Source organism: Hemiscyllium ocellatum, chromosome 21 (genome assembly GCF_020745735.1).
Source record: "Hemiscyllium ocellatum isolate sHemOce1 chromosome 21, sHemOce1.pat.X.cur, whole genome shotgun sequence".
Taxonomy (NCBI): domain Eukaryota; kingdom Metazoa; phylum Chordata; class Chondrichthyes; order Orectolobiformes; family Hemiscylliidae; genus Hemiscyllium; species Hemiscyllium ocellatum.
In genome coordinates, this window is record NC_083421.1 from 59,527,525 (window position 1) to 59,542,562 (window position 15,038).

A 15,038-nucleotide genomic window follows, 5' to 3' on the forward strand; every position below is an offset into this window, starting at 1 on the left:
TACAGTACTCAGTTTGGAACTGCGATGCTAATAAACCCAGGGGTCACCACTGCCCATATGAGCAAATATTTACTGTATCTGGGTCACTGGTTGGCAATTTCAAATAAACAGGTCGATGCTAGTACTAAAGGGGCTACTATTAAATGCTGTGATATAACCAAGATCAATTCCTGGACTGTAGTTTGTGGAAATGAAACTTTATAAAAAGAAGGATTTGTATCCAGGACAAAAAAAAGGTCTGTGTGCAAAACATATGTACCATACAAATTCCAGGTAATGACTATCTCCAATAAGAGACAATCAATCACCACCCATTGACATTCAATAGTATTACCATGACTGAATCTCCCACTATCAATATCCTTGGAGTCACCACTGACTAGAAACTCAAGTGGACAAGCCACGTAAACACAGTGGTTACAAGAGCAGGTCAGGGAGTAGGAATACTGTGGCGAGTAACTCACTTCCTGGCTCCCCAAAGCCTATCCACCATCTACAAGGCACAAGTCAGGAATGTGATGGAATACTCCCCAATTGCCTGATGGATGCAGCTCCAATAATACTCAAGAAGCTGGAAACCATATAGGACAAAGCAGCCTGCTTGATCGACACCACACCCCCAAGCATACACTCGCTCTACCACTGATGTTGGGTAGCAGCAGTGTATACTATCTAAAAGATGCACTGCAGAAATTCACTAAAGATCCTTATACAACACCTTCCAAACCCACAATCACTTACATCCAGAAGGATAAGGGTAGCAGGTAAATGGGAACACCATCACCCGCAAGTTCCCCTCCAAGGCACCACCATCCTGACTTGGAAATGTATCGCTGTTCCTTTGCTGGGTCAAAATCCTGAAATTTCCTCCCTAAGGGCATTGTGGGTCATACTACAGCATATGGACTGCAGCAGTTCAAAGATTCAGCACACCACCTTCTCAAGGACAACTAGGGATGGGCAATACAACTGGCCAGCCCGCAATGTCCACTTCCCACAACTGAATATAAAAAATTACTCCTGTGAGACCAACTGGCTCATACAAGCATTTATACTGCCCAAGTGTCTTCACATCTTTCTAATCTACCCATATTGTTGAAACGTCTTTCAGGGTAGGTGTGAACAGACACAATCTATGAAAACACCCCAAATATCAAAAGCAGACAGACAAGAATGAAAAGGGAGAAAAAGACCAATATTTCAATCCAACAGTATATGATACAAATCAATCTTGGGTTTTAAACTGGCAACACAGCATCCTGTTATGTGTTCTGCATGGTATTCAATTCCATTGACTTCAGTCACTTTAGGTTGTTCTCTGCTTCCTCAATAGGCTGGGCCAGTTCAGTAGAACACTCCCAACAACCTGCCACTGCAAACTGACAGGGCCTTTCATCACTGCAGTGTACCCTAGCCCTGGTTAACAAAGCACCCCATCTAATGCTACTCCTTTGCATTCTAACGCTGCCACCCAAGAGAGGTTTTTGGCAATACCTGCAGCTGCAGTTGTTGCTGCTGAAGGAGCTGAACCTGTTTCTTCAGAGCTTCGATTTGTTGTTGCTGGACTTGTAACAGAACCTGTTTTAGCATAGGAATAAAATATAAATATGCATTAAAAGAGAAAACAGGACTCAAGAATTTGCAGAAATGCAAAGGAAGCTTTTAAATGAATAACCATTTTTATTGCAAATAGTCATCATAGGAAGACACATCCGGGTGCTCCAGTTTCCTCCCACAGTCCAAAGATGTGCGGGTCAGGTGAATTGGCCATGCTAAATTGCCCGCAGTGTTAGGTTAAGGGTATGGGTGGGTTGCGCTTTGGCGGGTCGGTGTGGACTTGTTGGGCCGAAGGGCCTGTTTCCACACTATAAGTAATCTAATCTAATCTAATCTAAAAAATAGCCATTCAGCCCTAATCTGTTTAATGGCAATATTTATTCTATACTCGAGCTACCTGCTATACTTATCCATCTCCTTCAACGTCTCCTTCCATTCCTTTTTACTTAATGTAGTTAGTCAGCTTCCTCTTAAATTTCAGAACAACTTGTGATCATTGTACGTGCTGCATAAATTAAATCCTTCTTGATGTTTACAGATTGCCCTCAATGCAACGAAGAACAAGGGATTAATAAACAAGGTTGACCATGACAGAGACTGGGTATTCCTTGGTGATTAACTGAAACTCCTGGCTCCCTAAAGCTTCATCCGCCTGGACAGAGTGGACATAGAGAAAATATTTCCACTAGTAGGACAGATTAAGACCTAACAGCACAGCCTCAGAGTGGGCGGCACGGTGGCACAGTGGTTAGCACTGCTGCCTCATAGCGCCTGAAGACCCGGGTTCAATTCCCGACTCAGGCGACTGACTGTGTGGAGTTTGCACGTTCTCCCCGTGTCTGCGTGGGTTTCCTCCGGGTGCTCCGGTTTCCTCCCACAGTCCAAAGATGTGCGGGTCAGGTGAATTGGCCATGCTAAATTGCCCGTAGTGTTAGGTAAGGGGTAATGTAGGGGTATGGGTGGGTTTCGCTTCGGCGGTTCGGTGTGGACTTGTTGGGCCGAAGGGCCTGTTTCCACACTGTAAGTCTAATCTAATCTAAAACTGACTGGAAGGTAGGAGACAGAGGATGGTGATGGAGATTTGATTTTTGGACTGGTAGCATGTGACCAGCGATGAGCTGCAGGGATCGCTGGTTCATTGTGTTCTATCATTTATATAAATTATTTGGATGTGAATATAGGATGTACGGTTAGTAAATTTGCAAATGACACCAAACTTAGTGGTGTTGTGGGCAGTACAATGGGACCTAGATCAGATGGACCCATGGGGCAAGGAGTGGTAGACAGAGTTTAATCTAGATAAATGTGAGGTGCTACATATCAGGGCAGGACTTATACACTTACTGATAAGGTCCTGGAGATAGTTGCTGAACAAAAGGATCTTGGAGTGCAGATTCATGATTCCTTGAAATTGGAGTCGCAGGTAGACAGGGTAGTGAAAAAGACCTAAATTACACTTGCCTTTATTGGTCAGTGCATTCAGTCCAGGAGTTGGGAGGTCATGTTACAACATAGAACAATACAGCACAGAACAGACCCTTCGGCCCTCGATGTTGCACCGACCTGTGAACTACTCTCAGCACATCCCCCTACACTATCCCAAAATCATCCAAGGGTTGTTTAAATCTCTCTAATGTGGCTGAGTTGACTACCTTAGCAGGTAGGGCATTCCACGCCCTTACCACTCTCTACATCTACAAGTGTATAAGTCCTGCCTCTGACATCTGTCCTAAGTCTATCACCCCTCAATTTGTAGTTGTGCCCTCTCGTACAAGCTGACGTCATCATCCTAGGAAAAAGACTTTCACGGTCTACCCTATCTAATCCTCTGATCATCTTGTATGTCTCTATCAAATCTCCCCTTAGCCGCCTTCTTTCCAATGAGAACAGACCCAAATCTCTCAGCCTTTCCTCATAACACCTTCCCTCCAGACCAGGCAACATCCTGGTAAATCTCCTCTGCACCTTTCCCAATGCTTCCACATCCTTCCTGTAATGGGGCGACCAGAACTGTACACAATATTCCAAGTGTGACAGCACCAGCGTTTTGTATAGTCGCAGCATGATATTGCAGTTCCGGAACTCAATCCCTCTACCAATGAAGCCTAACACACCGTATGCAATCTTCACAGCACTATCCACCTGGGTGGCAACTTTCAGGGATCTATCTACATGCACTCCAAGATCCCCCTGCATATCCACACTACCAAGAATCTTTCCATTGACCCAGAACTCTGCCTTCCTGTTATTCTTCCCAAAGTGCGTCACCTCACATTTATCTGCATTGAACTCCATTTGCCACCTCTTGGCCCAACTCTGCAGTTTATCCAAGTCCCCCTGCAACATTCTTCCAAACTGTCCACTACTCCACCGACTTTAGTGTCGTCTGCAAATTTACTAATCTATCCACCTATGCCTACGGCTAAAATTTATAAAAATGACAAACAGCACTGGTCCCAAAACAGATCCTTGTGGCACACCATTAGTAACAGGACTCCAGACTGAATATTTTCCATCAACCACCACTCGCTGCCTTCTTCCAGAAAGCCAGTTTCTAATCCAAACTGCTAAATCACCCTCAATTCCATGCCTCTGCATTTTCTCCATCAGCCTACTATGTGGAACCTTATCAAAGGCTTTACTGAAGTCTATGTATACCGCTCAGCTGCCCTACCCTCATCTACATGTTTGGTCACCTTCTCAAAAAACTCAGTGAGGTTTGTGATACATGACCTGCCCTTGACAAAACCATGTTGACGATCTGAAATCAGACTGTTACTTGCTAGGATGCTATTGCGGCTGTACAGGACATTGGTGAGGCCACTTTTGGAATACTGTATTCAATTCTTATATCCTTGCTATAGAAAAGGTGTTCTTAAACTTGAAAGAGTTCAGAAAAGATTTACAAGGATGCTGCCATGGTTGGACAGTTTGAGCTATCGGGAGAGGCTGACTAGGTTAGGGCTTTTTTCTGCAGAACATCAGAGGCTGAGGGATGACCTTATAGAGGTTTATAAAATCATATGGGACATAGTTAGGATGAATAGTCAAGGTCTTTTCACCAGGGTAGGGGAGTCCAGAACCAGAGGGCATAGCTTTAAGGTGAGAGGGGAAAGATTCAAAAGGGACCTAAGGGTAAACTTTTTCATGTAGAGGGTGATGCATGTATGGAATGAGCTGCCAGAGGAAGTGATGGAGGGCTAGTACAATTACAACATTTAAAAGACATCTGGATGGATACATGATTCTATGAACGGATGACTCTTTAGAACTCAGATGAGGAGAAACTTCAGTCAGAGGGTTGTAAATCTGTAAAATTTATTGCCACAGAAGGCTGTGGAGGCCAAATCATTAAGTGTGATTAAGACAGAGATAGGGGCAGATTCTTGATTAGGAAAGGGATCAAAGCTTACAGGGTGAAGACGGGTAAAGGGGTTGAGAAACATTGGCCTTGATTGAATGGTGGAACAGACCCAATGGCCCAAGTGGCCTAATTCTGCTGCTATTTCATATGGTCTTATACTCACAAAGTGCAGCTCAGACATGTGATGGGATACTGTCTATTTGTTTGGAGTTCCAATAACATTCAAAGTTTGATACACTCAAAAGAAATCAACCACTTGACCTTCAACATGCACTCCCTTTCCTGCTGGTACACAGGTAGCAGAAGGGTGTACCATGTACAAAATACACTGCAGCAACTCAGCATATCGCCAATGACAGGACTTTCCAAACTCGTGATCTCTAACAGCTAGAAGTGCGAGGGCTACAGAAATATGGGAGCACCACCACCTGCAAATTCCCCTTGAAGCCACACACCATCCTGATTTGGAATTAAATCACCTTCTTTCACTGTTCTCCCAAATAAAAATTCAGGAATTCGCTTTATGATAAAAAGAACTTACACTGGTTGGGAGAGAGGAGAGCTCCACTGGCAGTGACCTATTGCCCGTGGAGACCTGGCTGGTTTCTAGGAAGGAAGGTCCTGAACTGACAACAGATGAAGCAAAGTTTAGGAAGTCTGCTGTGTTTGTACTTGCGTCCGTTTGCTCTGTGCTGGTCATCCCCTGTGCCTTTGATTTCCCCTTCTAAACAAAAATAAAGTCAAAATGATTCAAAAAATACATGAGAAAGTTAACAATGCAGGGAAAAATACAATTATTATGCCTAAAGAAGGTGTTATAGATGTTCTTTCAGGAGAAAGATCTCATGTACTATACATGTCAATTTGTTCCTGTCCTTAGTTAAATTTGCAATGTAATTCAAAAGAAGGCTTTTCAATCTGCGTGTGTAAATTTTAATGAAGAACCTATTGTTCACTGCACCGAGTGTTACAATCGAGGCTGAAAGAATCACCTTCACTCTAAATCCACTAATCCACAGGCAACAACAAAAAAATACTTTCCCTATAATCAAAATGACCAATTAAATACCTTAACTGCATCATGTTTTAAAACAGCACTAACTACCAAGCAGGTTTCTTAATAAACAACAATTCTGGGTGATTATCAAACAAAACTGATCCAATCAGGATGCAATAAGTGGTTAACATACACAGCCAGAAAGACTTCATGTGAACTAGCCATGTGAACTTTTAAGCTATTTTTGCTCATTATTAAAATATTCTTAAATTATGAGTGCTTTATTTCTTTGGTTACTGAATGGTGGAGAGATAAATTACTTATCCCTCTAAACATGCCAAGCAGACAGACAGATACACACACTCTCTCTCTCTCGAGAAAAAGTGAACAAGTGTAGTTTGTTCAGGAAATACACTAGTCAGCTGTTTAATCAATCACCCTTTCAAAACAATAAATAGATTTCACCCTGAGCAAGTATATTTTCCACCCAGTGGGTGGTTGGAATCTGGAACTCACTGCCAGGAAAAGGTGGTAGAAGCAAAAACTCTCATAACGTTTAAGTATTTAAACATGCATTTGTGATATACAACGTATACAAGGCTATGGGCCTATGGGCCAAGTGTTGGAAAATGGGATTAGAATAGTTAAGTACTTGTTTTCAATTGGAATAGATTTGATAGGCCAAAGGACCTTTATCTGTAGACCTCTATGATATTACTCCAGAGATGAATAACTGAAATTTAATATACATGTTTAACTTAATTTGACACAGTTGGCTGTGAAATACCAATCTTCATGTGAACTTATAAGCTATTTTTGCTCATTATTAAAATGTTTTTAAATTATGAGTGCTTTACTCCTTTGGTTACTGAATGGTGGAGAGAGTACATTTACTTGCATTGTGTGCATGAATTAAGTAAGGTATTTTCCATCAAATAATAGTCCCTGTGGATATGTGAGCCTAATCAGTGATTTTCATTGGACAGCATGGGGTTAGGACACTGCCCTATGTAACAGAAGTGGTTGAAGATATTTTCCAATCAACCTGTTCAGAAATATTATGACACATCTCTGGAGCAGTTGGGATTTGAACTCAATAAAGTATTCGCAGTCATGAGTGATGTGGACAGAGCACAGGAAGAATGGTTCCCATTGCGTTTGAGGGTCACAGGGCACCAATTTAAGGTGATTGGCGAAAGAGACAGAGGTGCTATGAAGTAGGATCTGGAATTTGTTACCTGGGAATGCTGGTGAAGACAAGTTACAATTATGATGTTCAAAAGGGAACTGGATAATTATCTTAAGAGAAAACAAAGCTTCATAGCAAAGGCAAGGGAGAGGGACTAGCTGAAACTTTCTTATAGACATCTGCAATGGACAGAACAGGGCAAGTGACCTCCTTCTGTGCTGTAACCATTTTACTGAATCTAACATGCACTATGTTGAGGTGATTAACAGATAACTAGCACAAAATGCATATGATCTCTCCTGGACTGGTCTCAATTACCTGTGCAAAGATCAGAGAGGAACTTTCCAGTTCTTTGTCTCCAATTATTAGTCCTGGGCTATTCTTCCAGTTTTAATGCTCCCAGGATCTAATGTGGTTGTGAATGGCTGAGAGGACAGGGGATGAAGATGTTCCTGATCATGATGCTGCAACCTAGGCCTTGTGGCTGAGTTTAACTCACTCCTGTCATGATCTAGAATTAGAATCCATATAGAGTGGAAGTTGGCCATTTGGTCCATCGAGTCCACACCAACACTCCGAAAAGCATCCCACCCACACCCATTCCCTTACCCTACAACCCTGCATTTACCACAGCTAACCAACACATCCCTGGATACTACGGGGCAATTTCCCATGGCCAATCCACCTAACATGCATATCTTTGGACTGTGGGAAGAAACCGGACACCAAACACGGGGTCCTGGCTGACCACTGACCCACCATGCCGTCCTTGGTTCCTGCTCATCATGCTGACAAAGAATTGTGAAATTGATTAGTCTTGCGATCGCTATCCCTTGCCTTGTTGTGGATGTCAGCTATGAAACTTCACCTGCCTTCCAACACTTTTTCAGCCCGTGGGGAGGGGGCTCCCGCTCACCTCCTGTCCTCCTCATCTGCTCGTTGACTCGGCTAATGGTGCTGTGACTGCAGCCTGTCACCCAGCTGATGAACTTGTAGCAATTCGAATGTGAGCCACCTGAGCCAAGAGAGAAAACACATCAGAAATCTCCAGGGATGAGATAATATGAGAATACAATGGCTATCTAACCCAAAGATCAGTATGGAGGAGAAAGTGAGGTCTGCAGATGCTAGAGATCAGAGCTGAAAATGTGTTGCTGGAAAAGCGCAGCAGGTCAGGCAGCATCCAAGGAACGGGAGATTCGACGTTTCGGGCATAAGCCCTTCTTTCCTGAATGCTGCCTGACCTGCTGCGCTTTTCCAGCAACACATTTTCAGCAAAGATCAGTATGACCAAGTCAGCAGAACACAGGACATAGCTCATGCTTTTGGATTATTAGGATCGTAACAACACTGCAGAAACAATATCTCCCTAAACAGTAATGTTTTATTCCCAATAAACATAGAAGACGAAGATAACAAAACTGCATCCTAAAGTTAGAAAGCAGTGTTTCCCTGATGGATATCTGACAGCTTCTGCAAGTCGGGTTTGTGGTCCCACACAATAAAAGGCACTAAAGTTTCTGCTGTGTACAGTGGGCTTAACGAACCGGCAGGGAACTGAGGGTATACAGGTTCTGAAGAAACAGAATTATTTGAGTTAGCGAAACTCTGTGAAAAGACACTATTTGAAGGTAATATTAAACAACTTGAACAAGGGCATGGATAGGGTGAATAGCTAACACCTTCTTCCCAAGGTAGGGGAGTCCAAAACTAGAGGGCATAGGTTTAAGGTGAGAGGGGGAAGATTTAAAAGGGATCTAGGGAACAACTTTTTCATGCAAAAGGTGGTGTGTGTATGGAATGAGGTGCCAGTGGAAGTAGTGGAGGCTGGTACAATTACAACATTTAAATAGCATCTGGATGGACACATGAATAGGAATGGTTTAGAGGGATGTGGGCCAAGTGCTGGCAAATGGGACTAGATTAGTTTAGGATATCTTGTCAGCATGGACGAGTTGGACTGAAGGGTCTGTTTCTGTGCTGTACAGTTCTGTGACTCTAACTTAAATTGATATGTTACTTTCAACACAATAAAACATTCCAGGACACTTCACAGCAGCACAGTAAAACAATGTAGGATTTGGAGCCACATAAGGAGATATTAGATCAGACAACCAATTTGGTTCAAGTTAGTTTTTAAGAGGAAAAACAGGAATTGCTACAGAAACTCAAAGGTCTGGCAGCATCTGTGGGTAGAAATCAGAGTTAACATTTGGGGTCCAGTGACACTTCCTCAGAATGTGGAGGTGCCAGTGTTGGACTAGGATGGACAAAGATAAAAATCACACAATGCCAGGTTAGAGTCCAACAGGTTTATTTGGAAGTACAAGTTCCTTCATCAGGCAGTTGTGCAGCAAGATCATTAGACACAGAATTTCTAACAAAAGATTACTGTGTCATGCAACTAAAACAATTTACAGAGGAACCTCAATTATCCAGCATTCAATTATCTGAATTTCGCGTTATCCAGACAAGATCGCAAGGTCCAAATGCTTGGCTAAACTGTGTTATCCGACGTTTGAATATCCGAATATTGGATTATCCGAAGAAAATACTGCCCACCCCTCTCATTCGGACAATCGAGGTTCCTCTGTATTGAGCAAATCTAGATTGCTATTGAGTCTTTCATCTTTTAGAATGGGCTGTAGGTTTCAGTTCATTAATATGTAAATCTCAGAACTTCTTTCAAGTCACATTCTTGAGATAACTTAAGGTTGTATTTAAATAAAGGTGACATTACAGCTCAGAAAATGCACTAAAAGTGTGAGGTTAGAGTCTGTCGGTAAACCAATCTTGAGTCAGACTGGTTCTATTTTCAAAGTAGGAATTAATAAAATGTTATATGGACTTGACTGCCTGCATTGAGGGCCTGCAGACTGGGTGCATTTTGGGCAAAATAGACTGTATCTGCAAATACAATTCTGCATGCAAATTCACCCCATACATTTGTGTGTATGTGTATATGTGTGTGTGTAAGTGCGCTAAAGAGAGTGTGTGTTTGCATGTGTGCATGAGTCTGACAGAGTATAAGCCTATGAGAGGGTGTGCGCGTGGGTGTGAGCGTGGGGGGCTATTTTTGTGTGTGTGAAAGAGAGTGTGTGTGTTTGAGAGAGAGTGTGTGAGACAGTCTATAGTCTAGTGGGGTCATCTATAGTGTGACATGAATGCAAGGTCCTGGTTGGGGCCATCCACATGGTATTGAACTTGACTAGCAGCCTCTGCTCAGCCACCCTGCATTGTTGCCTGTCCCCAGAGTCCATCTTGGACAATTGTCACCCAAAAGTCTGAGGCCGAATGTCCCTGACTGCTGAAGTGTTCCCTGACTGGGAGGGAACATCTCTGTCTGGCCATTGTTGTGCGGTGTCCATTCATTCGTTGTTGTAGCAGCTGCTTGGTCTCGCTGCCTCAGGGCATCCTTGTCTGCAGCATATGGGATAGACAATGTTGGCCGAGTCACATGAGTACCTGCCACGTACATGGTGGGTGGTGTCCCCACGTGTAAAAGTGGTATCCATGTCAACACTCTGACATGTCTTGCAGTGGTTCCATGACAGGGTAGTACAGTGTTGTGGTTGATGTTGCCCTGAGGGCTGGGCAGTTTGCTGTAAACCTGTTTAAGGTTTCGCAGTTGTGTAAAGGTGAGAAGTGGAAGCATAGGGAATGTCTTGGTAGGTGCTCATCCTCATCGATGATGTCATTTTATTTTCTAAAACCTCAAGTTATTTTGAGAACATGACTTAAAATAAGTTATCGGATTTAAATATTAATGAACTGAAACCTGCAACTCATTCCAAAAGATGAAAGACTTAACAGCAAGGGATTGGTGTGGGAAAGAGGGATTCCATTTCATTGGGCATTGGCATCAGTTTTGGAACCGGGGGGATCTGTACCGATGGGACGGTCTCCACCTGAACCGATCTGGTACCAATGTTCTAGCGAAGAGGATGAATAGGGTGGTCAGTAGGACTTTAAACTTCTGAGTTGGGGGGGGGGGGGAAGGGAAAGTGAAAGCGACAGGGAGTATGGAGTTAAATGGAAAGATAAGCAGCAGGATAGCATGTATGCAGGTGGATTTAACTTTGAGGTAGATTAGGAATACGACAAAGAGGAAGGATAACTTAGGACATCTTATGACTTCCAATATCTCTAATGATAAGAATGTTAGCATTAAGGCACTTTACCGGAACTCGTAGCATTCGTAACAAAGTAGATGAACTAACGGTATAGATCATCGTGAATGATTATGATGTGGTAGGCATCACAGAGACATGGTTGCAGGGGGGTCAGGACTGGCAGTTAAACATCCACGGATTTACAACTTATCGAAAAGACAGGGAGGTGGGCAGAGGGGCGCGGGGTGATCTTTTAAGTTAAGAACAAAATTAAATCTATGGCACTGAATGACATAGGGTCGGATGATGTGGAGTCTGTGTGGGTGGAATTGAGGAACCACAAAGACAAAAAACCATAATGGGAGTTATGTACAGACCTCCCAGAGGCGCAACATGTACCGGGAAATAAAGAAGGCATGTCAGAAAGGCAAGGTCACAGTGATCATGGGGGACTTCAATATGCAGGTGGACTGGGTAAATAATGTTGCCAGTGGATCCAAAGAAAGGGAATTCTTGGAATGCTTACAGGATGGTTTTTTGGAACAGCTTGTCATGGAGCCCACAAGGGAGCAGGCTATTTTGGACCTAGTGCTATGTAATGAACCAGACTTTATAAAAGATCTTAAAGTAAGTGAACACTTAGGAAGCAGCGATCATAATATGGTAGAGTTCAGTCTGCAGTTTGAAAGAGAGAAGGCAAAATCGGATGTAATGGTGTTACAGTTAAATAAAGGTAATTATGAGGGCATGAGAGAGGAACTGACGAAAATTGACTGGAAGCAGAGCCTAGCAGGGAAGACAGTAGAGCAAAAATGGCAGGAGTTTGTGGATATAATTGAGGACACAGTACAGAGGTTCATCCCCAAGAAAAGAAAGATTATCCGGGGAGGGATTAGACAGCCATGGCTGACAAAGGAAGTCAGGAAATGTATTAAAGAAAAAGAGAGATCCTATAAAGTGGCCAAAAGCACTGAGAAATCAGAAAATTGGGAAGGCTACAGAAACTGAGGATAACAAAGAGAGAAATAAGGAAGGAGAGGATTAAATATGAAGGTAGGCAAGCGAGTAATATTAGAAATGATAGTAAAAGTTTCTTTCAATTCATAAGAAACAAACAACAGGCAAAAGTAGACATTGGGCCACTTCAAACTGATGTTGGAACACTAGTGATGGGAGATAAGGAAATAGCTGGAGAACTTAATAAGTACTTTGCATCAGTCTTCACAGTGGAAGACATGAGTAATATCCCAACAATTAAAGGGAGTCAGGGGGCTGAGTTGAGTATGGTTGCCATTACAAAAGAAATAGTGCTAAAAAAGCTAAAAGGTCTTAAAATTGACAAATCTCCTGGCCCCGATGGGCTACATCCTAGAGTTCTGAGGGAGGTGGCTGAGGAAATAGCGGAGGCGTTGGTTGAGATCTTTCAAAAGTCACTGGAGTCAGGGAAAGTCCTGGATGATTGGAAGACCGCTGTTGTAACCCCAATGTTCAAGAAAGGATCAAGACAAAAGATGGAAAATTACAGGCCAATTAGCCTAACCTCGGTTGTTGGTAAAATTCTAGAATCCATCGTTAAGGATGAGGTTTCTAAATTCTTGGAAGAACAGGGTCGGATTAGAACAAGTCAACATGGATTTAGTAAGGGGAGGTTGTGCCCGACAAACCTGTTAGAATTCTTTGAAGAGGTGACAAGTAGGTTAGACCAGGGAAACCCAGTGGATGTGGTCTATCTAGACTTCCAAAAGGCCTTTGATAAGGTGCCACATGGGAGGTTGCTGAGTAAGGTGAGGGCCCATGGTGTTCGAGGTGAGCTACTGGCATGGATTGAGGATTGGCTGTCTGACAGAAGGCAGAGAGTTAGGATAAGAGGTTCTTTTTCAGAATGGCAGCCAGTGACAAGCGGTGTCCCACAGAGTTCAGTGTTGCGGCCGCAGCTGTTCACGTTATATATTAATGATTTGGATGAGGGGACTGGGGGCATTCTAGCGAAGTTTGCCGGTGATACGAAGATAGGTGGACAGGCAGGTAGTACTGAGGAAGTGGGGAGGCTGCAGAAGGATCTAGACAGTTTGGGAGAGTGGTCCAGGAAATGGCTGAAGTTCAATGTGAGCAAATGCGAGGTCTTGCACTTTGGAAAAAAGAATACAAGCATGGTCTACTTTCTAAACGGTGAGAAAATTCATCAAGCCAAAGTACAAAGGGATCTGGGAGTGCTAGTCCAGGATTCTCTAAAGGTAAACATGCAGGTTGAATCTGTGATTAAGAAAGCGAATGCAATGTTGTCATTTATCTCAAGAGGGTTGGAATATAAAAGCAGCGATGTGCTACTGAGACTTTATAAAGCTCTGGTTAGGCCCCATTTGGAGTACTGTGTCCAGTTTTGGTCCCCACACCTCAGGAGGGACATACTGGCACTGGAGCGTGTCCAGCGGAGATTCACATGGATGATTCCTGGAATGGTAGGTCTAACATACGAGGAACGGCTGAGGATCCTGGGATTGTACTCATTTGAGTTTAGAAGGTTAAAGGGAGATCTAATAGAAACTTACAAGATAATACATGGCTTGGAAAGAGTGGATGCTAAGAAATTGTTTCCGTTAGGCGGGGTGACTGGGACCCGTGGGCACAGCCTTAAAAATAGAGGGGGTCAATTTAGAACAGAGAGTGATGGGCTTGTAGAATTCATTGCCGCGGAGTGCAGTGGAGGCTGGGACGCTAAATGTCTTCAAGGCAGAGATTGAGAAATTCTTGATGTCACAAGGAATTAAGGGCTACGGGAAGAATGCGGGTAAGTGGAGTTGAAATGTCCATCAGCCATGATTGAATGGCGGAATGGATTCGATGGGCCGAATGACCTTACTTCCACTCCTATGTCTTATGGTCTTATAATCCAGATTTGTTCAATATATCGTTTCAGTTTCATGACCCTGTAATCTTTTGCTATAAATTCTTTGTCTTATTATCCTGCTCCACAGCTCCCTGATGAAGGAGCAGCATTCCTAAAGCTAGTGCTTCCAAATAAACCTGTTGGACTATAAGCTGTGTGAGTTTTAAACTCCAAAGAACCTTCAAAAGAGAACATTCGCAGTTTGTATAAATGCTCCCCTTAATGTCCTTTGGGGAAGGAAATCTGTCTCCTTATCTGCTCTAGCCTGCCTGTGATTCCAGACCCACAGCACCACAGTTAACTCAACTGCTCTCGGTTGATAGGCAATCAATTCCGTTATCCCCTGAAATAATAAGGAATCATGAGTAAAGAAGAAAGAATAAATTATTCAACCACAAAAGCTTTCTAGGAAATGGCCTCTGTGGCTTATCCATTTGATATTGTCCCCAACGAATAATGGTAATAAACATTCCAACTGAGGACGCTTCAGTGATTTACGAAATTTAGTACAACATCCCTTTCTTTAGTGCTCAGTGCCTCTATTTATAACACCATTGATCCCATATGATCTTTTAATGGTATAATCAACTTATCCTCCCTCCTTTGAGTATGTCAGTCCCAGGTCTTTCACTTCCTGCAGCCCAATTAAAATTGTATCATTTAGCACATTTTGCGTTTACTCAGTCTTCTTTCCCAAAAGCATCATTTCATTCTTCTCTGAGAAGACTGAGAAGTGACCTAATAGAGGTATTTAAAATTACAAAAGGGTTTGACAGGGCTAGATGCAGAGATGATATTTCCACTTGAGGGGGGATTACAAACTATAGGCCGCACACAAGAGCCAGTCACTAATTAATCCAATTAAGAGTTTCAAGAGAAACCTCTGCGCTTGGGAGCAGTGAGAATGTAGAAGATACAACATGGACTGACTG

The 15,038-nt window shown here is 43.0% G+C and overlaps 1 protein-coding gene across 5 annotated transcripts in view; it reads right to left on the minus strand.

The window, feature by feature from the left end:
• The window catches only part of LOC132825715 (uncharacterized), a 48,560-nt gene that overhangs the window by 14,056 nt on the left and 19,466 nt on the right, over positions 1–15,038 (minus strand). For 3 of the 5 annotated variants that reach the window (XM_060841127.1, XM_060841126.1, XM_060841125.1), the window contains exons 10-11: positions 8,024–8,122; positions 1,495–1,578 (exon numbers count right to left, since the gene is read on the minus strand). In XM_060841127.1, the coding sequence (XP_060697110.1) occupies positions 1,495–1,578; positions 8,024–8,122 (183 nt within the window). Of the gene's footprint in view, positions 1–1,494; positions 1,579–5,462; positions 5,646–8,023; positions 8,123–15,038 lie in introns of those variants that run through there. The other 2 variants (XM_060841129.1, XM_060841128.1) reach the window with 2 other exon arrangements.